The following is a 26,667-nucleotide window of genomic DNA, read 5'->3' as shown; positions in this document are numbered from 1 at the left end:
GACGATGATCCTTGATAGTGTCAAACTAATTCATTATTGAAGTTGTATACCCAGTACAGATCTGTAGTATCGGCTTACTACAAACTGACCAAGAGGTGTAAACATCAAGTCATGTGTCTGTCACTGTCAATGCTTCATGTACCTTTGTTGGATAGTTACTTACTAAGGCTCCGATCACACTCTGTCCATCAGATCACGAATCTGATGGAATTGTTTCCTGTAAGTATTTCCTTGTTGCTTTAATGAGACAGAGCAGCAGCTAGCTTCAGTGTGATTGTAGTGTAACTTCAGCTGCTGTCACCACGAGGACAGAGGAGACAGATCATGGACGAATGAAGACAATCAGACAGTGAGTGGATATTTCCACCGTGTTCGCAGACACAGTTTCTCTGTATGCCTCTGAATGTTTCAACACCTTTGGCATGAACACAACAAACATTTGGGTGAGATGCATCTCAAAGCAGAAGTGGTGTGAGGAATCACATTTCACTCTGTCGAAGCTGTTTCTTACATTTACACTTAGCTCTGAAAATTACTGACACTTTTGTCTTTGTTTATTCTTTTTTCAATGTTTAGGATTTTCCTGGTGCTTATAAAGATCATATGAGGTAATAGGTGGTTATGAACATTATATTAGTCCAGACTCGAACCCATGGCCGCTGCAGTCAGGACAAAACTTTTGTGGTATGACATCAATCACATTATTATTGTAAGGAAGCTCCACCACAGGGGCACTACTTCAGGAAATGTATCACTGTAATCTCTCTGGTATCAGAGGGTTGTTCACACAGGAGACACAGGTCCTTAAAAACTCCCACTTCCAGGTTCCTGACAAGTTTTTATCCATTAAAGATTAAACTGCTGATTATGCAACAGTTAGGTCCAACGAAGAAATCTGATTGGACGAGTCATTCCATGAGTGCTGATATAGAGTACAACAGCACTGGGACTTTTAACTACGCTTCACAGGTGTTCTATTAACCGCTAATCAGCGTCACATTAACGGTCGTTATCTCTCTTAGATTGTAACAAACAAAGATGAAAATATTTCCAGAAATAACATTTGAATGAAATGATGTGTGGTCGTCAGAGGATGAAGGAAGAAGTCTGGATACTTCAGCGCACACCTGAGGTAACGAGTAGACAAAGTAGCTAGCTAGTGTGCACTGTGCAGGTCAGGAAAATGTTTATGTGTTGCTTAGCAACAGCCCAGTACCAGTCCAGCCGCCGAACTATTTGTGTTGCCGAAACCAAATAAATGATGAAATAATCAAACAAATCATAATCTGTTGGTGCTTATTTAACTAATATGGCGCTCGTTGAACTGTTGTGTAAAAGCTGCCTTCTGCCTCGTACCTGTGACCGAATCACAGCCGTGCTGATATTCAGTACATCTCTCCGTCTCGTCTGATGTTGCTTAAATATCAGTAATATATCAGCAATATAAGTACAAACCTGCCTATGTGCAATAATAAACCTGCAATATTATCTGTGCAATTTTCTGAGGAAATTCCTCTTTTAAATTTTTCCTTTAACACACCATGTTAATCCTCAGAGTCAGAGAACATAGACAAGATGAAGTGGGCCAGGGCCAGTGCTCTTACAGCTGACTCTCACCCCCCCTGTGAGGCTCACATGCAAAACATGCACTTTCCGCATAGAGATCAACAATGTCACAACCGGCGTGATGCAGCCAACGAGTCAGACCTGTCGTCAGCGCTGACTCTCACCTCTGACGTCTCCCGTCAATCCTGCCACTGTTGTTATTGTGTGACTGATGAAAAGAACACACTTGAACAAATGAAAGGCTCCAAGGCTCTTTATATTTTCATGAGACTAAAATGTCAGACTGCGATTCAGACATCTGTTTCATCTGACACCGGGCCACTGCAGAGACAGCAAAAACACAATTAAACTTGGGGCCAAGATAAAAAAAAAGAAAAAAGAAGTCACAACAACAAGCCTGCTGGCAGCGTCTGACTGACACCTCAGTCACCAGCACTGCATGTCTCACATTTCTCCAGTCATAAGGATCTGTCTGATACCGGCTGATAGCAACACTTGTGGGAGAGATTGCAGCTGGATTCATAGCTTCTCCAACCTGCAGATCGTCGGATAGAGGAGGAGCAACACAGGTAAAAACTCCCTCCTCTTTCCTGTTGCTTTCATGCTTGTATAACCCAGAGACTGTTCATCATTCATAGAAACCAGCTTCAAATTCAGCGGGCGTCCCCTGTGTGATCGCTCCGGTTGTGTCTTCTTTTCTTTATTAACAGTAAAATTTTGCAGGGCACAGTTTGATACGTCGCAAGATATCAGCACAACGAAAGATGATTTACATTCCGGTGTGTGACAGCGAGCCGCGGGGATTAGAGACGTTTCATGCAAAGATTGCAGTTTACGGAGGCCGGCGGCAACAACACATGCTAATACATCGCTCAGTCTCACACTGCAGACCGGTGATGAAACAAAGCGTGGAGGTTTCCTCTCGTGCCTGCAGAGGGAAGTGTGGCACAGCGGAGCGGCAGACTCCTCTCTCCAGCTGCTTTAAGGTGAAGCAGCCTCAGTAATAAGAGCTGATTGAGTATGCAAGTCAGCCACGAGGAGGGAAAGCGCTGATAGACAGCAAGCCCCCCTGAAGAGGTGTCTGGGAGATTTAAGGCGTTTTCACACCTTGTTTACTCGGAGAAGTTCCCTGGAACTCTCAAGTGTTCTCTCCCACTTAGTTTGCTTCTTATGGCCAAATGAGTGTGGAGCAATCGGAGCGAGACCTCAGCGAGAGGGAAGTGTCTCACTGCATCCTCAAAGCAGAATGACGACTCCTGTGGACGTCAACGTGACCCGACTGTGATCAAACCACGGCAGCTCTGCTCATGTGACCACGCCCATTCACACGGAACCACTTATCTCATGTGTAACAGGCTTCCTCACCGTCGGCCCGTAACCGTGTTCGGACTGAAACCGACTGAATTACAGCGCTGATGTCACCTCAATATTTCATGTGTAGTGATTTTATCTAGTGCACTGAAAGTGGATATATGAAGTGGTGGATCATTAAGAAATGCATTCAAGTATAAAAGCTGAATGTTTCTAAAAGAGGAGTGAGACAGGATTTTAAAGTTATAATCTGTGACTTTACATATTAAAATGTCTAAAAACCAACTAGAGCTATGATCTATATGTTGCTGAGTTGTGTTCTTACATTACATACACAGCAGCATTCATCCTGTGAAAGCAGTTGGAAGATGATGGTATTGCTTGCATCATGGGAAATGTAGGATCCTAATGTAGGACCGAACTTCATGCACTGATGTTAAAGTTCACTGACACACAGCTGCAGCATGAATAACGCCATGTAACTGTTATACCAACTGTTGATTCTGGACTAAAATGAATCAGCTGTAATTTCATTCTCCAACTTTACTGCTTCCTGAAAAGACTTAGCAGGAAAATATTTCAGATTTAGTGCAAATAATGGAACTTTGACTCAGTGCTGCTGGTCGTTTGTGAGGAAGTTTCATTTTCTTTCTTTCTTTCTTTTCTTTTCTTTTTTAAAATATATATCAGGTTTTTTTTTTTGTTCAATTCCCGTCTGTGTTTCTAACTTTTGTATTTAGTTTAAAATAAGATTAAAACATTAAAACTATAAATAAAAAATAGAAACTGGTGATGTTGAATTTTCAGATTTTACTCCATGAGTAATGAAAATATAAAGATATTACTCTTTGTTATCAGCCTATTACCATATTATTACTTCTCTTTTCCGTCCACATATTTTCTACTGTTTTTCAAATACAGGAAATAACTGTAAATATATCCCCTAGTGTTATTGACAAGACATTATCTGTCTATTACCTGCGACAGCATCACCCTGCTGTTGTTACATCAGCCCCATAATAAAGTCATGAAGACAGCGCTGTGTATTTAGAGACTAGGTTGTTGTGTAGCTCAGGTGTCATCTGGTTTAGGTCGCACATTAACCAGCTCTGCACTGACAGTTGTGATTTGGCCGTGACGTTTCCTCTCTCCACAGGCGCTTTAGTCATCATTCGCTGTCAACGCTTGTCATTTCAAGTCCAGTCTGCGTCTCCCGCTGCAGGGTTTCTTTACAGTGCGCCGAACAGCTCAGTGCAACCGTGCTCCCGATCAGTCCTGAATATAGATTAGAACGCATCCTTACATGAACTCAGGATGAACAAAGACTTATCGGTTTAGACGAGTGTTCCAGATACACTTATTTAGATGTAGATACATATATCTCTATTCTGTACAGTACGCTCTACCGACAAGATATCCTCTCAACATCGGGACAAGAGACTCACCCTCTCCTTCACAAAAGCAGTGAGCTCTCCATCCTGACAGAGACCTCTTCATCACCTCCACCCCCACAAACATGTAGGCCTGAGATCTGTTTTATGAAACCCCTCCAGCACACTGCATATAAAAAGTTGCCTCGACTCAGCAGCCCCCTGAGCGCTTCTTTACAGTTCCCTGTGCATCAGTGAGAAGACAGAGACCTACTGGCTCTGCTATTTAATTGAAAAAGGAACATCAAAACAAATGGGAGGGCACCTTCGATACAGCAGCTGCAGGCTGAGCACTGTGCATACTGAGACGTGGGCAGACCTCTAGCCTCTGCTGTGTCTGCTAATGTTCAGCAGACATTTGCATTTGACAGACCTCTTCTATCTGAATGAATCTGAAAACTTTTATTAATTCATTAAGTTCACCGAACTACAGTACTACCACCGACGCACCGGCTTTGACTCTAAAGAGCTTAAAACCTACTAATTCAACAAGCATGGTAAGATTTAAGCTTGGCCGATATCCAAAGTGTAAACTCTCAATTCACCCCAGCCCAACTATATGATATATATCACGGTGGGCGTGGGGCAATATAATGTAATTATATTGTTATATTTTATGTTTCAGGTATTTTTTTTAACAACACATAATCATATTATTGTATTTTATGTTTGTCAGCAGGGCAAACTGCTAAACTGTTAAACTGAAAAAAAAAGACATCATGAAAAATATTGCATATGGTGGAAAATATTGTGATATTTGATATTATTAAATATCAGCCCAAGCCTAACGACAACATGTTGCATTAAAAAGTCTGACAAAGGCTAAAGCGATGTACTGAGTGGACGCTTTTCAGTGATCATCATCCAAGCAGTGTCACGAAACAAGGCAACAACATTCATTTCAGGATATTAAGGATGTTAAGGTCATTAACATCATTTTTTACATCATCTGTTTTCTAAATGCTGATCTGAGGCTCAACCCCACATACCTGACCTTTTTAATCATTATTACATTTTCATCATTCATTAATTTGCTCTTAAATTACCATTACTTACGTATTGCTGCCATTTCTATCTGTAGCTGATATTTACAAAAAAAAAAATCTATTATTTCAATTTTATTTTCTATCTTTTCAACATTAATTACGTCAGGACGTCATTTTAGTTCAAAATAAAGTTAATTGATGGGTGTGTTAGAGTAAACTGGAGATCATCTTTTAGTTAGTTAGTGTTATCTATGAGTATTAAGAGTTGGAGGAAATAAGAGCAAACTGTCTTTTAAAAATATATTAATATAAAAAATTTACTGCTGTGAATTGAAAAACTCAGATATTGTTTTGTACATTTAGTATATTTTGGGGATTTTGAAGTCACATGACTTTTCAGCAAGCGCAGCGCTGTGCGCCGTGTTTTGACTTATAGAGTTTAAACTAGTCTGCCCCTCTCTACAGGTGCAGGTTTTGAATTTTTTATAATAAATTAAATGGAGATTCAAATTTATTCTGTAAATGCACTGTTTACTCGTCCAATCTGATATCCTGGATCCAGTTAAAGGAATTTAAGACCACTTTCTCTGGACCAATGACAGTCCAGTGAGTGGCATGTTCGTCCAATCAGGTGCAGGGGGAGTTGATGCTGAAGTCTACATAAATAAATGACTCCAATAATAACTTGTAATCTCGGGTGCAGATTACAGACACATGCTTCTGTGAAGTTATGGATGATCAAAGTGGCTTGGACAAAGGACAAATAAGTTTATCTGCTGTTCTCTCTGATGCTCCGTCATCCCTCCTCCCTCTTTCCCGCTCTCACTCTCTTTGATAAGTGTGCTTAATGCTGATATGAAATTCTCCCCACATCTCCCACCCGAGCCCAAAGGCATCGGGCGACAGGACACAGTGTCACTGCCACAGCAGAAAAAAAAAAAAAAACCTTAAGCAGATTTACTTGCACGCTTACTGGTGAGAAAAGGGAGGAGGAGGGGGGGAGAAAAAAAACAATGACATTTTTCCCACACCGACTGCAGGATAGGCATCTCTTTTTTGCCCTCACTGAATAAATGGTTTGTAAATGCAGAATCTTGTTTCCTCTCTGGCGGTAGCCGAAGGACCTAACACCCCTGAATATGATAACAGGATGCCGGCAGCAGGGCCTGAAGGCCGGAGAGGACACCCAGCTGAGGTTACAGTCTGCTGAGGCTCAACCGGCTTCCTCTCCTCTCCTTTCAAAATAACATGTTGGAGGCAACAAATGACATTCATTCCTGTTACTATTAGTGAATATCTTTGTGCACCATAATGCTGGGAATAAGGTTTCTGTGAATCTGTCCATGTGTTCGCCTTGATGCAGACCAAGATACGGTATGATTGTTTTACTTCCTGTCCGTGTGATTGCCCTCCTTGCCCCGATTAGTTTCACCTGCTCCATATTACCCTTGCCCTCCTTGTGTGTAGACGCTGCAGTGAAATGACCCGGGGGTTTCTGAGTAGCAGCCATGATAAGAGCCAGTCCGGTTCTCTAAATGCTGAGGAAGAGAGCTTCATTGCTTCCTTTTTTATCTCCTTTAGCACAGGAAACACTTGACCTTCCTATATGACGGGAAGGAGACAACGCCATCCCACTATTCCTTGTGGCGGCAACATTTAAAGGGACAAACAACTGTGGAAACGCTAGTTGGAAACAGACAAAAGAAACTGTGGTCTCTGGTATCTTGAGAGTCTTGAAAACTTTAGCCATTTTGTTGTGGTATTATTATATTCATGGTAACAGAGGAGGATTCCTAACAATTTCAGTGACCCCTCTGAGCTTTAGTCTGTAACCACCAGCACTTCATGTCCACACAGTATAACATCAGCTGGAACAAAGAACAAATTATAGCTGATAACTCTGAAATTTGCATATTCACTGAGGTCCGCTGAGGATGAACTCTTTCCATGTTGGACTGAGCTTGAGGTTTTCGTACAGAACCAAACTAGAGCATAAGACTTTCATACAGGAGCTGTTGAGCTGTGTCCGATTACAATGCACTGTATCTATTCAGCAGACGCCTCTGTCTAACGCAACCTGCAACTACAACATTCAGCCTCCGAGGAAACTACAACTACATGCCATCAAGTTTTATAAGTCGATATACGACAGCAAGAAATGAGCTTTTTACTGTTGCTGCTATAGGGAATCAGGATTGGGGCTGACAGATGTCAATCAAACTGCAGTTTCACGCTGCTAATGCAAATGTGTGGAAACACTAACAGAGGGACCGCAAAATGTTTTTTTTCAAAAGTTCTAATAGTTTTCGTCCATGCTAGCAGCGTGGTTATTTGGATGGCAATGCTGGTCCGTCGGTGGATTATGACCAAATACCTGCACAACTAGTGTTACTGCTGTCTCAGTCTCAGCTGTTTAGTGCTAATTATCACCTGTTACCATGCTAACATGGTTGAACATGGTAAACATTATGCCATTGTTTTGGCATTTCACCATGCAAACATTAGCATTTAGGTAATTTAGCACTAAGCCGATTTGGAATTGTGTCATTGCATAAGTAGAGAATCTCACAGCTGTTAGCATTGCTGTAGACTGTTTTTTGTTAATCAGTCATGCCAGATTGAAAAAGAATAAAAGTCCTTCCTTCAATTTCATTATTTCATATATCATATTTCAATTAAAATTTAATTAAATCTCAGTCCTCTCAATCTATTTAGCAATGCACAAGAATTAAGGTAATAATGTTGTTGAATTAAAAACTGTAAGTCTGCCGTGGTTGTGAGTCGCAGTTTGCTCATTCAGTCCATCTGTTTGTGCACACAGTCATTTCAGACCCCGACACTCTCATCTGCCCGCCGACCTGTAGACGCTGCAGGTCATTAAAAGCTCGGTTTCTCTCCCAAGGCCATTCACACTCTCACTCAACGTGTAAAATGAGAAAAATGCAATAACTACTGTGACTGTGAAATCTGAACGTTATATTTACTGCGCTTTCATCTGTTCGTATACTAGTTTTAGTTTTTGTAACTGATAGATTGTATGCAATTTGTTCTTTGTTAAATTCACCTAATTCCATTGTATTTTAAACATAATGACAATAAAGGCTTTTTATTATATTCTATTCTATTCTTTCCCGCCAGTAGAATCAGCTGCGCTGCTCCTCCTCCTCACCCACCTGCTCACCTCTCGCCCATCCCCTCGTTAGCTCCTCAGTTTACTCACTGCTCAGTTTCCACCTGCTCTCTGCTGGATTGCCTTTGTAGCGCTCTGTATCCACCTGCCTGTTTGATCCTGATCCTGATCATGTTTTGGACCTTGCCTGTGTGTTTTTTTTTATTTTTTGGTAATTTGCCTCCCTCTTCATGCTCTTGGCTCCCTCTTCTGAGAACTGTGACAAACTTAGTTACCTTTTATTTAAACAGGATTTTACACCAATATTTTTGCCTCTACTTCAATTAAATCTCAGTAAAGCGTCAGAGCTCGTTAGCAGAATATTTTAATACTGTCTGCATGATTGCACCCGAAGCAATTTCACTGTACTTTACAAATACTTATAATAATTAACCTTGTGAACAGAATCACTCATTAGTAGGAACCTGAAGCATGTTTTAGTAGATTATCGGGTCTGAGTGGAATGTGAGTATTTGGATTTGACAGAAGGTTGATATTGTCATTACCCGGAGGGAGCCGGCGACAGTATGACATCATGACATTAGCTTCCGTGTGTAGAGAGAGGGAAATCAATGCTCTTTAGATTTGCCAGCGTTAATAACAAATGCTGTCGCTAACAAACAACTTTCTCTGAGGTATTTTCCGCCGAGGGTTTAAAGGTCTTATAGTTTGTGTAACAGTGATTTATCTGGTGGTGTTTCCCACTATACCTGTCTTCGCTGAAGGGTAAACTCTGTGGGTGCATCGCCCTGTGAATACATTGGTAGGACAGACACGCTTTGCTGTGGGCTTTTTTTTTTCCCTCTCTCTGTCTACTGGGCCAGGTGTTGTATTCAGATTCTCCTTGAAAAGCTGTCCTCTGTTATGCCCTGAGCTTTTTTTATGAATTCATTTTTGATGAAATGATCTCCTGTGCCAAAGCATATAAAGTGCAGCTGGGAGGTGACAGTCGAGGGGGGGGGGGGCTGGAATGTGCAGAAAAAGTGCTGCAGAGGCTGGATACCAGACTTCTACCTCTTGTCAAAACATGTGGAATAACATGCCGATACTGAAGGACAATGTGTCCAAAAATTCAATTACCTGTCTCTGGAGGAGCCCGTGGCCATGCACAGCCGCAGTGCTGAAGTGTAATTGAACTTAGTTGAATTGGAATTTAACTTGTACAGACCTAACATGATGTTAGCCGGATAAATTCATAACTTAGAACTTCAGAAACACTAGAAGGATCTGTTCATCTTTGTAGTTATCTTGAATTACATGTGCTCAACATAGATCTGTTCTCTGATCTGTATGATTGTACTCTACTGGCTCTGTGGCTGAACACAGGACATTTTACTCCAGCTGAACAGCAGCTAATTCAAAGCTGAGGAACCTCCTTACACATTAATTATCATCAAGTCCAGTCAAAAAAAAACTATAGAAAAACAAATCTTCAGATTCAGATTAAATATTCCTTTATGGTTTAAATGTTTCTCCCACTTCTTGTGCTAAACAACCTGTTTAAAAAAACTCATGTGATTATCTGTGAAACGTCACAGAGAATCCTCGCTCATTAAACCTGGAGAGATACACTGAGAACACTGAAGCCAGAATCTCTCATAAAACATATTGTTGTTATTTCTACACATACAGCTGTAGGGTCTGTCATTGCTCCAGCGGTCTAACAAACAGAATTTAGGCAGACTCTATTTGCACCCAGGTGTCTGATGCTATTTGCGTCCAGGGTGGATTGGCAATGTGGCTATTTACACCCGGGCTCCTTCAATGAGACGCATGAAGTTCTGGCAGAAACTCTTGGGTTTAGGTTGTGAAAGGGTCTTTTTTATCCCAATGATCTTTTCCTCAATCTAACCTAAGTAGGATTCGTTGCAGAAGCCTAACCAAACTGCGATTGACAATAAAATAAAAGTAGGAAAAAAAAACAATAAGATGAGTCTAAACAGAAAAACATGTATCATTCTTTTTATTTCACACAGGAATCAAAGCTCAGGCTCCCAGGGAGAAGTCTATGCTTGACTAATTCATCCCCCACAACCTCCTCCCTATGTGCACGTTTACAACACATCCCGGCATATGGCGCTTATTAAACGGTAAAACTACACGTCCTGCCTGCCGATTTTAACGGTGCAAAAAACAAGGTGTTTAGGGAGCCACTGGGTGCTAAATACGGGTGTAAATCTCCTATTAGCTGCTGTGTGGCTATTTTTACCCAGGTGTAAAGAGACATCAGTGTATCAGTGACACATGAAGAGCTCTGGATCGGAGCCTGAGTGAACAGAAAAAGACAACATCAGTGTTGATGATTTGATTTAATTGTATGGCCTTTTTATCCTGTTTAGCTATTTAACTCTTTATTGTGATAATTTCAGCAACATCTTTGAATTCTCAGTGATCCACAAGGTCTCGCCTAAAATCATAATTATATCACCATGTTTGAATTTGAATGAGTTCCTCTAAAGGAATAAGTCATTAGTATCTGCAGTGTGCTGTTTAGATTGAGCAGGCTGTGATCCAGCTAACTAGGATCATGAACACACGTTCATTCTGTAGATCTAAGATCAATGATTTGTCGCTCTGACAACAAATCATCGATCAACTGTAGGTATCAGAGAACTGAGGAAATGAGCAATAAGCTAACTCAGTTATCCACCTGCCCTGCCTCCTGAAATTACACATACACACACCCACGCACACGCGCACACACACACACACACACACACACACACACACACACACACACACACATATACACATATACATATATATATATATATATACACACACTTAAACTGCACTCTGCTTACAGTCAGTGCACTATGACTTGCCACCTCAGCCAGGGAGCCTCAGCAGAGTTCACACATACATCCAGGCACCACAGAAGGAAGAATTAACCTTAGAACCACAGCAAAGCTGTGTGTGTGTGTGTGTGTGTGTGTGTGTGGGGTTGGGGGTGGGGGGCTGATAACGATGACAGACTGAAGGCTCTCCTGGTCCTCTGGGAGGAGTAGTGAGGGGAAGTGTGGTGTGTTTGGATTCACAGCAAACACAGCTGATTTAGTGGTATGAAGGGATGAGGCGGAGGGGGTGTTTGGATGGCATGTGCGGAGGCGGAGTGTGGTATGGAGGTGAAGAAGCGCACTGTCAGATACTATCACTCTCCCAAAAGGAACAACGTCAAAGCCCCTCAGCACCTGCCTGAGCACCGACTATGACATTTATCTCTGCTGCTATGACTAAGGCGCAGGCCAGACGACCCTGTCTGAACACCAATCATCTGACTGGCCCCGCTCGGCGCCTGCGCTGAAATGAAGCTGTCATTTGTGCCGCGGCTCTTTCACTGTGTGTCGCTCTGCAGGGAGAGATTGATGCTCTTCCTTTTTTTTTTGCTCCTATTCAGCACGGCTCCCGTGGTGGGATTAACTGATTTGAAACATTGATGAAGTTCAGACTGCTCCACCCGGGCACAGAGATACATCTTCATTATGCTGCAAAGTGCTCCTAAAACATTATCATTAGTCTTCAAACTGCTGGATGGCGGACCGCAGTCCAGAGCCGGACCGGCACGTATAGGCTTGTCATTTTAAAAGCAGACTGCAGCGCCATGTGTCGCGCTTCTATCTGCTTTGATTCGGCCATATGCTTCGGAGACAGCTGATGAAGTTTACAATATGTCAGACGTGGAGAGGTACTTTCAACAAACCTCAGACATCTGGGATGTTGCCGAGACAAAGGAGAGGATGGATTGATCAAAAAATACAGTTACACTAAAGTACAAATTATCCTCACTTCAGCAACAGCACAATGGTGTTTCTCAGGGTCAAACAACTACCCAGTGAAACGTCACTATTCTAAGTACAGACTTCAGTCACACTGCATTGACAGCCACATCTGGTTCCCTCATTACCCCGTCTTCTAGAAATGTCATTTACTAACACAAACTTGTTTCCCATTTATATTTTGTAGTGAGACCGGTGGCCGGGATTGTGTTTCCTGGCAAAGCTTTTTTCCATTGTGGGTGGTGCCATATTAATGTGCCACCCACGGGTGGCAGGGAGCCGCTCTGGATGGGTGGATGGTGGGCACATCTGTTCAGGCCTCCAGGACCAGAGTTCACATCCAGAGTGTTGGTGTGGTTAGGTTAAGTCAACAGAAACACTGTAGTTTGAATGTTAATAACGCAATAACACTATGTTGTGCTTCATGCCACTGTGTTGTTTGTCTCTTATTACTGTATTGAACCGAGACCACAAACTTTTGGCTAAATACAATAAAAAGTGCGGTGACGAAGATGATAATGAGGAAACGGAGGTGGGCAAGAAATCTTTCATTAATAAAAACAAAACTAAAAACTAAATGTTCAGTAACTGCTCAGAACGAGCCCAGAGGTCGTCTGTGCAGCAGGTTACTATGACCCATAGTTAGGTTTTGTTGCTAGGTGACATCTAGTGGTCGTAGTAATGATGACAGGAGCAAAGGGAAAAGTCATGTGTTGGGAGGAGGTTGTGGTGGATGGATGGGTCAACGAAACAGTTCAATTCCCATGTTAAAGCAGCAGTTTATGTTGCTTCTATTATCCGTGACTGTTTGACAACCTTAACCCCGCTGTTAGTATTGCAACCATGACAACAACGATTGTCTAATCTCAAGGAAGTACATATTCTACTGCAAATCACCGTCTTCTCCTAAACCTAACCAAGCCATGGCTGTTTATTATTGTAACCATGACAATTAAGGTCCAGTACGCCTGCAGCGGTAGGGGTCGTACTTCAAGAGACACTTGTATGGGTGGTATCAGAGGGTTGGAGCAAACAGCCTGTATGGTTGTTCAGGCTGGAGGACTGGATGTGGCAGACACACACAGTCAGGGAGCAACTGGTGAACGCAGTGAAGCTTTCAGCGGCTCGAGAGTCAGACATGTTTCTGCCAGCGGTGGTGGAGACAAAAAACGGAGCTAAAAGAGAGCTCATATTGTCACAGGTCTGTGGACAGAAACTGAATGAAAAGTAAAAGTATTTCAAGCAGCAGTTCCATCACAGCAATTTACGTGGGAACACGACTCGCTGCGGTCCCGTAATCAGAAAGAAACTTCTCTCATCTGGATCACATTAGAGATATTTCTGAAAGGATTTGACAGCGTTTCACATAATGACCTGCTCGTTCACGCCAGCTTAGAAAGTTAAGTCTGGAAATATTCAGATTCCAAACACACTTTGCCCAGGTAAAGGAACAAACAAGTCTATATAAGCACCTTAGTAATTGGGTAGCATTCAATATCCTGCAGCAGCATGGGGGTACTGTGACAAAATACTAATAAGCTTTCAGAGGTGGCAGAAGAAGACAGAGCTTGTCTGAGTTTCTAGTTACTAACTTGGCATGTGTTGGTCTCCTGGGAGGCGATATTTGTTGAAAAAAAAAAATAGTTTGTTTTTCTTTTCTTTTTTTTTTTTATGTTTTGGAGTGTGTAAATTCAGGTTTTCTATCTCAGATACCTGACTTTAAAGGTAATGGCCGGGGCCTTTTATTCGCCGTGTGTTGGACTATGGGACAGATTTATGCACATGAAAATGCAGGTTTTCATTTCTCATCTGACACGAGGTGCTTAGTAAATGTGGCCCCGAGAGAATATGAGTAAACAGGCTTACAATCACAATGTTGCTGGTTTGGATTGCGGAGGCTGGCGGGGAACACACGGGTGGGGAGGGGAAAGCACGAGCGGCAAATATTTGGCTTCTGGGACATGTGTGAAATATTAAATCAGCAGAGGGACAACATTTTATGCTAAATGCAACACAAGAAATAATGTTGTCTGGCTCCTGGGCCCCGGAAGAATCAGGAGGCCCCAACACGCCGTCTTTGTGTGAACAGACTGTTATTAAAGGATAAGGAGTTCAGGAGTAGTTCTCCTAGTTTCAAAAGGAGGGAATGAAAAGACCGAAAACCAACAATGTGTCCGTCTGTCTAATATTTTCTGATTCCCTGACGCTGTCTGTGGCTCTCAGCTCTCAGCACATTGGTTCCTACAGAATGTGTAAAACTCAACATCACTTCACAATAAGACTACCATCATACATGATTTATAAATGGTTTATAATCAGATTATTCATTCAGTTGTTAACACTTGATAAATCATAAAATAAACAATTTTAAACAAGTTATAACACCGTTTTCATACACTGATACAGGCTCACTATTTGGCAAGATTTAAGTTAATGTTTACTATTCATTAATCTGACTAATGAGTTACTACCATTTACAACTGGTAAAAGGAGCCTTATATTAACTCATTAATAAACGATGATGTGTTTATAAATGTTTTTAATTGATAAATAAATGTTTGTAAAATGAGATAATGAAACATGAAGGTGATGGAGGGAGAATCACAGAGATGTGAACAGTGGGACAAAGAATGGGTGAACAGTTCACCAGGTAAAGGAAGGTTCCCACCTGTGTTCTAGCTGGAATGCTAACGTCGTAAAGAAGAGACCAAGCAGCAAAAAGCATCTCCATGTTAATCTCCTGTGATTATAATGAGGACGGCTGCTGAGAGCACGTCTGTCTAAGATGCTGATGGTGGTTAACTACTAGTAACTTAACAAACGTGATGAAGCAGCAGCTACAAATGCTAATGATGGAGAAAACAAAGAAAGCTCAGTAACTAATGAGATATGAGGCTGAACAGTACAGAGAAATGTGGGCTCACTATTTGGCAAGTAACAGGTCACTGTTGCCCTTTTTACCTAATGTGTTATAACAGCTTGTAAATGACTCGCTCACAAGCTAATTAATAAACTAGTTATAAACCATTCATTAATCCTCTATAAGGGGAATCCAATTGTAAAGAGGTAAGCTCCATATTTTCGTCTTCTTCTGTGTTTTATTTGAAGTGTTGATCCACAAGAAGATATAAAAAAATCATCTCAGTGTAGTTTTACATCTCCTCTCTAGTAGCAACAGGTCAGTGAGCCAATCAGAGGTGAGGAGGCTCGGAGTCTCAGTGAGGATGAAAGGTTCTGTCGCGGTGCTGTTAGTAGATCCGACGATGCTGTTGGGCTCTTGCGGGCAGACTGCTGCAAACTCCACCAGCTGAGAAGAGTCTTTGAGTCTTTGACGCAACCGCAGCTTTTGTTTACCTCTCTTTGTGGATATAAACACACAGTCCACCACCAGACAGCAGTGATTCCCTGTGGGTTTAGTAGTGTGTCAGCCCGTCCAGCTCCACGGTCGTGTCCTGACTGTTGCCGTGCAGCCGGGTTTCAGTTCATTTCATGGTGGCTGTAGCTGAGTCTCACAGGATAAAAGCTGCTCCGTTTTTAAAATGACAAAAGTGCTGAAATATTTGCTCCATGACAGACCGCTGTGTCTGCACGCACTGCCATGGCAACTAAAATCCATATAGTTTCAAGTTTGAAAAAAGGATGAATAATCTCCTAAAACAGCTGATCACTGTAGTTCTTAACAAACGTGACTCCACAAGGAGTGTGTGTGTGTGTGTGTGTGTGTGTGTTGGGTGGTTTTTGGCAGCGGACTCTGGACCAGCAGGATGGTGGATATTGGACTAAATCAAAATAAACTGCAGAGTGTGTGTTCATGGTAATGAAGGAACATGTCACCCACTGCCACAGAGTGCTTCACTGGTGTGTTTTTAAAAGTTTGGATTCAGTTTGAAAAAGAAAAAAAAAAACTATGATCTGTGTGTTATTGGTCAGAATAGATTGTGTTTGTTCATGAATGTAACGTAGATGAAGATCTGAGCAGATATTAAGGCAAATTTATACATAAATACAGATTGTTCCAAAGGGTTCACTTACTTTTTCTTGCCACTGTAAAATAAGAACTAGAATCACCTCCTCCTCCACTGAGACTAGCTCCAGGTCACCTCCCTGTTTATCCAGAATGTTAACCATTTGTGTGAAATTTTGTCTTGAGTTATGTCTAAAAAGTGTTTTAATAGGTCACACTGACCTTGACCTTTGACCTTTGACCACCTAAATCTAATCAGTTCATTCTTTACTCCAGGTTTGTCCCAAATTTGAAGAGGATCTGTCAAGGTGTTACTGAGGCATCACGTCCATGAGAATGAGATGGGACGGACAACCCGAAAACAACATGGCTGCTGCCAGCGCCGAGGCATGAAGATATAGGGTATGACCAGATTTCTTCCTCATCATGTCTTGTGTAAAGTCAGAAGCTTCAGTCAGAAGTAGTGATATCCTGATGACATAGGTTATCTATAGGTCCATACTTTGTTTGACCTGATTCACTTTTTTCTCCCACATAAAACATGTGTGGATTTATTTAAATAAAGCTAGATAACGTCTCTTTATCTTCAGCATAAACAAGACACAAAGTTAAGGAGCATTTTGTCCACGTCAGCAGTTACAGTCAACGTGCAAAATGCTGCTGAAATAAATGATATATGGAGCGCTGCTACTACATGCTAACAGGGGACGTTAATACGTCGGCGCTCCGGGGCCCATTGTCTCTCAACCCGCGATTATTATGACATAAATCAAGCACAACCTGCAGTGACTGTGAGGCCTTTTGTAGTCAAGCATTTTGTGTGTGGAGCAGTTACAGACAAGATACCCTGAAGCGAGGTTTCTAATCTTCAGCTGCTGCTGCGGAAACACAGGAGTTGTTCTATTGTACCGGACGACTGTGTGATCTGTGTGTGATGAATTCATGTGATGTCAGTGTTCTCACTTCGATCTGCAGCAGAGCCTCCTCTCTTTGACGAAGCACCTCCACGTCCTCCTCACTGATCTCAGACAAGAAAGCCTGAGCTCTTCCCTCTGAGCCCGCAACTTCTCCGAACAGCGGACCCTCCTCCATCGGCTCGCTGTATGGGGTCTGGACATTCTGCTGGATCACGAACACACACACGCACATACACGCACACACACACAAACACATTAGATTAGACCAACAGCAGAAATGCTAGCAGATACAGCAGTAACTGTAGCGGCCTCGTTAGGAACCGAGTGGACATGTGAAAACCTCTAGTGGAACTGGAAATGTTGCAATAAATGTGTTACAAATAATGCTGTGTATATATAATTATATTCCACTGACTGTATGACTGCTTACTCGCAGTTTTCACTTCCACACGGATTGAATCTCATTTTGCCAAGTGAAATCTGAAATGTTGAACCTAAACGTTCCTTAATGAAACTAGAATCCCTTCCTCCTCCACTCAGACTAGATCCAGGTCACATCCCTGTTTATCCAGAGTCATGGAAAATGTCAACCATCATAATTGCTGTGAAGTCTTGAGTAATGCCTAAAAATGTTTTGTGAGGTCACACTGACCTTTGACCTTTGACCTTAGAGCACCAAAGTCTAATCAGTTCGTCCTTGAGTCCAGATGAATGTTTTTAACCAAACTTGAAGAAGTCCCTTCAAAGCATTCCTGAGATATCTAGTCCATGAGAATGGGACGGACGGATGGACAGACGGACGGATGGACGGACAACCCAAAAACAATATGGCCACTTCACTCAGTCATTACCAGATTTTATTCATGCACTGATTAGACTGTGTGGTTAGCTTCTGGAGCTGAATGTCCACTTGGTGTCACCAGTTACTGCTACCTGAACAGTGCATGAGACTGAAGCTTTTAATTCATGAAGACCTGACCAGTCTGCACACACACATGCGCACACACACACACACACACACACACACACACACACACACACACACACACACACACACACACACACACAGAAGCAGGAGAAAGGCAGAGACATGTAGTCAGAGAGAGGCCTGGCTGACTTTTTTTGCCTTGCTAATGTGTTCCACCTTCGTGCAGCTGACTGCACAGCTAATTCATGGTGGAGGGGCCGGTGTGGGTCACGGCACAGGGACCATCCCAGGGCTGAGTCACGGCGCTCTGTCTACTGGCCACGATGTGACTCAGCGCTCCTCAGCAAACTCTGCAACATCGTGCTCACTCCTCCACATACGTGCCCACCGCAACACGTTAGCACATCACACGGACGAGGACGACCCTCAGGACGATCGGGTTGGCAGGCTGAGAGAAAGTGCACACAGTTTCCAGAGTTTCCTGATGATGTAGAGTTAAAGATGTGGGCGGGAAACAATCAATAACATCTGCAATGATCTGCTAAATGCAAATGTATGAGATTTTTCAAAAGTCGGGCGGCCTCTCTCATTTGCTCTCCATGAACTGAAAAAAGCCTGCCGCCTCATCTACAGAGAAGATTGTACTAACTGATAGACTTGCTCCTGTGCGTGGACAGTTATATAATGTATCCTTCAGCTCATATGGAAGACCTTGATACGTCGTCAAAGGGACATAAAGCTTTAACCTGTGTGTTGTCTTCAGGTCAAAAACGACCCGTGGAAAAGAAGCTTTCCAGGTGATAAAACTTGATTCTGTACAATTCTGGGAAATCCTCTTATTTGCTTTCTGGCTGAGACTAAACATGAAGTTACCAGCAGCAGCTGGAGTGAGCTCAGCACAAAGGTAAGCTCACTAATTAAGCTCTATAGATAATGATTTATCTCATCTTTTTCATCACTACAAAAACCAAAGCGTAAAAATAACAAATTGCTGGGAAACAGTACACACACAATCAGTGTTTTTTTTAAATGCTGTGCATGAGCTATCGAAGAGAAGATGTTTTATTCGTTTGCTTGTGTTGTTGTCTATTTTCAAAATGTGTCTCTCACAGTGTGTTGAGCTTTCAGGGCCACCGTACAGGTACAACATTACCAGTTTAGCAGCTACGTAACAATTAAACAACACAGACATGTATGAATGACATTTATGAAGTAACAGTTGTATCCTTGTAGGCCCTCCCTCCCGCTCTCTCACCCACTGAGATCATCCAGTCATAAACCTGATCAGGAGTCACAACACTAAACCAGCATGTTCAGCCTTTAGCACATCAGTATGTGCTGAAATCAGCCATTTTAAACATGACAGGATGAGGGCTAGTTTTAGGGTAATCCCCAGAGATTTCTATCAGTCTCACTGTAAATGCTCCTCGATTGCATTTAGACTAATTCATCTATCTGATCTGCCCAAGACAGCTGCAGGAATTAAATGTAAGTGAATTGGAAGAAGCTGTTGGGATTTGTTGGACAGTTACAGGACATTACAGTGGCACAGGGAGCTCAACGAACTGAAATAAACATCTATGACAAGCTTATTTAGCGTTAGCCAAATAAATGCATGCGTCATTTGCACACTGCAACAGTGTTACCACTGAACATTGTGGTCAAGCCTTGATGCTGAGCAGAAAACCTACAACACTTTGGGTTAGGGTTAGATATCCACTGGATACGTTTTCTGTCACTACACTGAGCATCTTGCCTTTTGATGATATCACTGTACACACCCTCTGACACTGACATATCTCTGCTGATTCTAACCCGAGATTCTAACCCCCAGCTTTCCAAGAAGTACGAGCCCAGTCGACCAGACGGTGGCGCTGTAATTGAGGCTCAAATCAGGCTGCGCCCCTCACACCATTGGCCTAATTGATTTGATGTTTGTGCTCTACAAAAAAAACCTCATGGACCATCAAAGTCCATCTAGAAAAATGTTTTGATCATTTGCATAATTTGAAAAACAGTGAAATGAATAGAACTTCATGGGTTTTTGAGATTTGCGACACCAAATTTGGTATACAGCAAGATGTGTAAAAACATGGCAGCCGTCAACAAAATATATCAATATCTGCCATCTTAATGCTTCACAAAAAATACAATCTCAGTCGGCCTAAGGATGGAGCTAAAATGAATGCACAAAAAGTTTGACAGGCTGGCTCCACCACACCCTGAGTCCTGTTGACTCACAGCCACAAGTCAATATGCTCTGCTAAAATCCTACTATAATGGAATTTTAGATCATTTGCACAATCAGATAAACGTTGGCTGCTTCTCTCTGTTGAGCGCAAAGGGGTTAGAACCTGTGAATTGCCACTTGTGGCTATAATTGTATTTGGAATCCTGTGGATGTACAGTCATACACTGTACTGCACCTACAGCAGGTCCACATACAGTCAGTGTACAGTCCGCCAGTACAATCCGATTTCATATATTCTATTTTATTACTTCCACTGCTGCAATCACCTCATATACAAACCCAGATCAATAAGTTTCATTTCTCATTATCTGACTTTTCTAATCAAAGATTCACTCCAAAGTTCATTCCTTCACATCCACTCCGTCTGTAACAAGGATTGACTTTTATTTGTTAAACACAATTACTGATTACAGCCTTTGTCACTGGGCGACACAGTGAAAATAAACTTTTTCTAGTAACTGATTTAGATTTAGATTAAAAAAAAGAGAGACATTTCAGCATATAAGAGTTGGATGTAATGAATGGAGTCCATTGTAATATAATAGAGTGAAAGAGGCTAGACAGAGCTTCAAAGGAGCCCTTGTGAGGATGCAATTGAGCAGAGAAATGCCATCTCATCATCCTGCTCTTTTATGAATGACATTGAAACAAAGGGCTGATTTTCACCCTCTATATCAGCTCACCTTCTTCTTGTCTGTCTGTGCTGGAGGGAGCAAGGCCCTGGAGCGCTCTGCAATTTTCTGAAAGAGGAACAAATGAAGAGACGGGGTCAAGAAGATTCATTTCTCCTCCTTAAAGAGCTCAGACTTTTTTTCATTCTTTTTGCCTTTATGCGCAACATGTAGGAAAATATAGATGTGTACAGTTTTCAGTCAGCTCCATCTATCTGTGATTTATCGGACAGAATTCAGTAACCATAGCGATGCATTTATGAGATCGACTGAATGCGTTATATACCTTCTGCAGATCCCCATAGCGCTGCACAGACTCTGAGAGTTCAGTCTTTAGTCTGGTCAGGCGCAGACGGTCTTGCTGTGCAACAAAACAAGATTAGCTTTAATTAGCTCAAATGTTGTTTAATCCACTGTTTATTCTTCAAAATGACAATGGATGAGGGAGGAGCAGGAGCATAAAATACCCGTGAAGAGCCGCTGATTATATCAGAGAGCTGTTTGATGAGTTGGCTTGTGCTGGTGATGACTTTGTTGGTTTGCTGCTGTGTGGAGTGTCTGGAGAAAAGGATAGAAAGACACAAACACAGAGAGAGAGCAGTTACTGAATTATGAGAATTCAAATGACATGACACTCACAAAGTCAATACATTAAAGATCCCCTCCAATGAAAGTCCTGTGTATAAATTTGTTGACGTCCATATGACGTTTGTGTATAATACAAGACATGTGATGAGTGAAATAATCATCAGCACCATAACTGAGTGTTTCCACCTTGAACTGCAGTGAACCGATGATTCAGACAGCCAGCGTTTCATACGTCACAAACCTCAGGAACCAACTGTGTCAACTAACACAGAGAGTAACTAAATCATACAAACGTTAGTGGTTCGTGTTGAAAATTAACCGTTAGTCAGCTGATTGCTCTGGTGTGTTCTTAAATTCAATCCGAAATTGAAAGAGCGTCATCTGAACTTCTGGAATTAGGTTCAGGTCACTCAACAATGTTGTTAAGTTTTCTACTTAAGAATGTTAATTGAGTACATTTGAGAAAATAAAGCAATTTTAATTCTGTTCTTTATTTTGTTTTCTCTTACAAAATAACAAAAAGTACTGATAAGAGAGAACCGTTCAAGTACCGATCGACAAGAACTATCCATAAAAGTTGTAGCAAAAACCTGACAGATGTTTACAACGTCTGTTGAATGCAATGCAGCCACAGCATCATGTTATATTATGAGTAAACCCCAGCATGTATACTTAGTTATGGTGCTGGGTAGTTGATGTTTTAACACCACCTTTGTAAAGATCATTCACACCCCTCCTCACTGTCAGGTATTCTAGAAACAGGAAATGACTAACTGCCAACTGTGAAACAGGGGAGAGGCTGTTTTTCAAAATAAAATAAATAGAGTACAATACATCATGGTGAGCCATGCAGGACCCTGTGAGCCAGGCCGCGCTCAGGCATGTATGGTTGAGATTGCATTTGACCTGCAGAGTGACTGTGTATTAACAGCTGTCTGGTAGAGAATAAACAGTGTTACATGACGCACCCTCTCTGTTCCTTCATGTTGTTCCAGGGAAGCTCCACTGGGGGTGAAAGGTCGGAGGTGCAGCTGTTTTCATAACTCTCCCGCACATCCACTACAGCTGTGGGTTAAGACTGTTATCAAATATCTATGCTGTCAGGTCATCCTGTGCTCACAGCACAGGAAGAACCACCCCCCAGCCTGCCTCAGTACCCCCGAAGGCCAACTCCCATCCTCTAGACTTGACATTATAACGGGCTGCCCCACAGAGACAGACAGCTACACAAACACACGTATCTGCTGCTCCACACCCTCCTCAAATATTGATCTGCGTGTGACTGGAGGCAGGGAGGCGGCAGCTGGACCGCAGTGCACTGGGGAGAGAAGGATCACGTTGGCATAACTCTGTATCTGTTGTGAGAAAAATCCAAAAGTGTCAAGGTGGGAAAAATACCTGAAAAGCATCGGCCATCGAACGTGTGCAGAGCGGGGTTAAAGAGAGTTGAAGAGTCGGGGAAGTAGACGGAGTAGAAGTTAATTTTGCTGCTAGAAATAAAAGTTTAATCGTAAGGAAATAATTAAATTGGACTGCAGCCAGTCTCTCCTCCCTGACCAAAGACATAACAGACAGAAACAACTTCTTCTACGTGGAAAAGTTTTACACTGTTACTCTAATCAGGATTTAAGGCTTTAAATGGGCAGGATGCTGTCACTGTACACTGCAGCTGTAAGTAGATAGTAAATCTGTGTATATGCTTGAGCTCAGTTATGATAACAGAAACTGAATATTCTGAAGACGGTTCATTGTGTAGTAGTGGTGTATAATACATTTAAAAAAGTTCCGCTGTTCTTACAGGGCTAACTTGTTTGGGACTAAGCACCGTACATGCTGGACTATTGATCAGCCATTGGAGTGTGTGTGCTCCATGATTAGGAATGTATCCTAAGCCTGAGCCAGAGTTCGGCTGCAGACTCGCACATAAACATACCCACAACAGAGAGATTAACAAGTGCTAAACCTCAGGCTGATGCGTCATCGTTTAGCTGCAAAGCAGCAACAGACATGTGAAGGATTATTTTGAAATCACAGCCAGCTAATGCTCCATCATGTTACCCACCAAAATTACACAGCAGGGCACAGACTGTATGGCTGGCACCCTGCATTAGGGATCTGGATGGGATGACAAATAAACCTCAGTATGAATGTGCAGCTGTGATGCACCATGTGAGACGTGGAGAGGTTCATTTTAGGAACACCTTTTAATGGATCCCTCGCCAGCAACAGACTCCCTCTCTCCAATCACTGCTGACTGGTGCAAACAACTTACAGAGCGCTCCACTGATTCAATATCACACTTTTAGAAATTGGGGAAGTTGGGAGACTGATATGAAGGGGTCAAAATCTGACTGACATGTCCAGAATTTTACTTCCTTGTGTGGGTTGAGCTCCGAAACACTTCCCATGATGCAACTCAACAGCAATTTTCATCATAGCCTCCCTGCCTGGTAAATGCCCACATTTCTCAAAGTCCACACCTCACCTTTGCGACACAGATTTTCAGGCCTAAACAAGCCGAGACAATCGTGATGACATCACTCTGAGATCATTAAGGGTTATTTTTTTTCTGCAGTTTTTTTCACAGGCTGAGGAAAACTCCCATTAGCCTGTGAAAGTGCAGTAAGCCAAAAACTGTTCATTCAAGATTGTTATGAACTATATCAACTCAAGTTAACAACTCAGAGGTTCCCTGTGGTGTTGTCATTAACAGTTTTCTTACCCAAGAAACCTGAGTGTTAGTCAGTTCCTGTCTCATAAACCATTTCCTGTTCTGATTTTTTGGCTGGACCGCAAAAGCAGGGCCAGCCCCATAATGTCCCTGACTGACTGACTGCCTGACTGACTGACTGAGAGGAGGAGTGCTTCCAATACACTGAGCCTCGCCTCCATTACAGCAAATAAACTACTTTGATTCCATGTATCATTATTATTAAAGGAGGCAGAGGAATAACTAAACATAAGACGCACTGAGCAGAGAGAGCAGGAGAGAGGGAGAGAGAGAGAGAGAGAGAGAGAAAAGTCATAACTAACGAGCATTCGTACTAACGACTATGACCAACTCTACGTATCAAACAGAGGGAGTTAGACATAAAGAGTTAAGTTAAGTAAAAAAAGACTAAACTATAGTGGATCCAGACGGAGGCTGTGCTCTGTGTGTGAGACTAAATAAGAAAGATAGTCTGTCTGGTGATTCACCTGGTGATTCACCTGGTGAAGCATGTGACATTTAGACAGGTTTGAGTCCGGCCCGTATCCCTTTGCAGCGTGTCATCCTCTCTCTCTCCCTCTCCCTCTCTCTATCTCTCCCTCTCTCTATCTCTCCCTCTCTCTACTCTAATAAAGGCAAAAGCCTGAAAAATAACTTAAAAAAAGAAAGACAGTCTGTCTCTTCTGACTTTGTCTCTGATCATGTGACAGTAAATCCAGCTGAACTCACAGACCAGTCTTTGTCTCTCATTTATGTGTTTGGTTATAAAAGTTATAAAATCAAGATCCAGACATGTACAAGGTTTAGACCTGGGCTTGTTTATATCCTGCGCCGTATATATGTTTTTGCTAGTTTGCTATCTTGCTGTCTCATGCAGAAGCCCTGAGAGGCAAGTGATTTTCCTGTAAGTGGAGTTTGTTAGATTTCCATCTGTGAAAACAGAATTTTTTGTTCACAGATGAAAAAAAAAAAAAAAAAACTCACTTGCCTTTCAGGGCTTCTGTAATATTATCCTTTTCCCCCCATTTGTAGTGTATATGTAGTTGGGCTGTAGTTGGTACGACACTATTTCCGAGATAATTTTTTCTTATGTTCATAAAAATGTGTTATTGTGTTCATAAAATAATAGGTATGAGAGTTAGTAGTATAGTAGTATTAGTATTTTATATAGGGCTGCTCACTGTTTCATAAACAGGAGATTTTTTTTGGTGTAGCAGGAAGTGCCGTTATAGGTTTATTTTGAAAAAGTTGTACTTGCTGCACTCATGCGAGCTGTACTTCCTCTGTCACCGGCCTTTCTCCTGAGAAGGTATGCAAGTCTATTTTTGTAAGAAACTGTTTATTTATTTTGTTGTGTTGTTAAAAGTATGTAGGTGTCTTGGCGCTTTACTGTCTCCAAGTAAAACCAGGTAATAAGTAAGTAAGTGGTGGAATAGCACCTTCCCATTGTGCTGCTACAACAGAGCACGACAGTAAATAACACCACAAGACGGGATCTTATAACTCTGGAACGGTGTCTTTGTGGTAATAATTTTATCTTACGTGACAATCATCACAACATAAACAGCAGAAATACAGTGTTAAAGTTAGAAAATAATCTGCCAGGAATGAATCTACTGGCCTCTGGAGGTTTACTGGAGGAGGTTGTACTGCATCCTGCCAAAAGCCAGATTCAGCTGTTTTCACCTCAGCTGTGTCACTGGACTGGCCTCGTTCAAAAACACGATGAAGCTGCGTTTCCTCATGTTAACAAATCAGGATAGTGATAGTGTCCCTTCAGTTATTAAAGTTCACTGTTTATCCTGCCCAGCATCAGAGTCCTTCTCTGACTGACTCACATGACTACTTGCATGAATGGCACAAAATAACTCCATATTTTTATTGAAGTTTATTGCTAATAATAAAATATCCTACGGGCATTGTTTCATGTTTGTCTCTTTGAAATGAATGTGGGGGGGGGGCAAAGGGAATCCTATCAAACTTGCAGCCCATCAGCTAAAAATGCAATCTGAGCTGACGAGCTCTGATGGATCATCCGTGAGTCAGTGGAAGCTCCGCCCACCACTGACACGCTGTTACCAAACAATCAGAGCTCGCCCACTACCGAGGACCTCTGAGTGGACCTCTGCAATATCACTGCACAGTGATACATCTGCTACTCACACTCCTCTCCCACAACAAGCTCGAGAGCCAGGCGGCCAGAAACAGCATGCAAAAGATTGGAATTGCTCACACTGTGAATTTCAATCAGTCACCTCTGTTGTGTGTTTCTCCTGGCCCTGGTGGAGGAGGACTGGAGGAGTCTGGGAGCAGCTGGCTGCAAGGGGAGGTGTGAAGCATGGAGGGAGTGTGGTGCGAGGGAGACACAGTGACGGTGGTGGTGGGGGGTGGCATGGTGGT

General features: G+C 42.2%; 1 protein-coding gene across 4 annotated transcripts in view; it reads right to left on the bottom strand.

Annotated features, from left to right (window-relative positions):
- tsnare1 (T-SNARE Domain Containing 1) overlaps positions 1-26,667 on the bottom strand; it is a 183,587-nt gene that overhangs the window by 72,520 nt on the left and 84,400 nt on the right. For 3 of the 4 annotated variants that reach the window (XM_023419006.2, XM_023419004.2, XM_087177335.1), the window contains exons 5-8: positions 21,437-21,527; positions 21,256-21,330; positions 20,982-21,038; positions 17,166-17,324 (exon numbers count right to left, since the gene is read on the bottom strand). In XM_023419006.2, the coding sequence (XP_023274774.1) occupies positions 17,166-17,324; positions 20,982-21,038; positions 21,256-21,330; positions 21,437-21,527 (382 nt within the window). The remainder of the gene's footprint in view (positions 1-17,165; positions 17,325-20,981; positions 21,039-21,255; positions 21,331-21,436; positions 21,528-26,667) is intronic. The other variant, XM_023419005.2, reaches the window with a different exon arrangement.

This window comes from Seriola lalandi, unplaced genomic scaffold (assembly GCF_002814215.2).
Source record: "Seriola lalandi dorsalis isolate HSWRI2012SDOR001 ecotype SW California unplaced genomic scaffold, Sedor1 jcf7180002054588, whole genome shotgun sequence".
NCBI classification, from domain to species: domain Eukaryota; kingdom Metazoa; phylum Chordata; class Actinopteri; order Carangiformes; family Carangidae; genus Seriola; species Seriola lalandi.
This window is presented reverse-complemented; position numbering and strand designations above follow the sequence as displayed.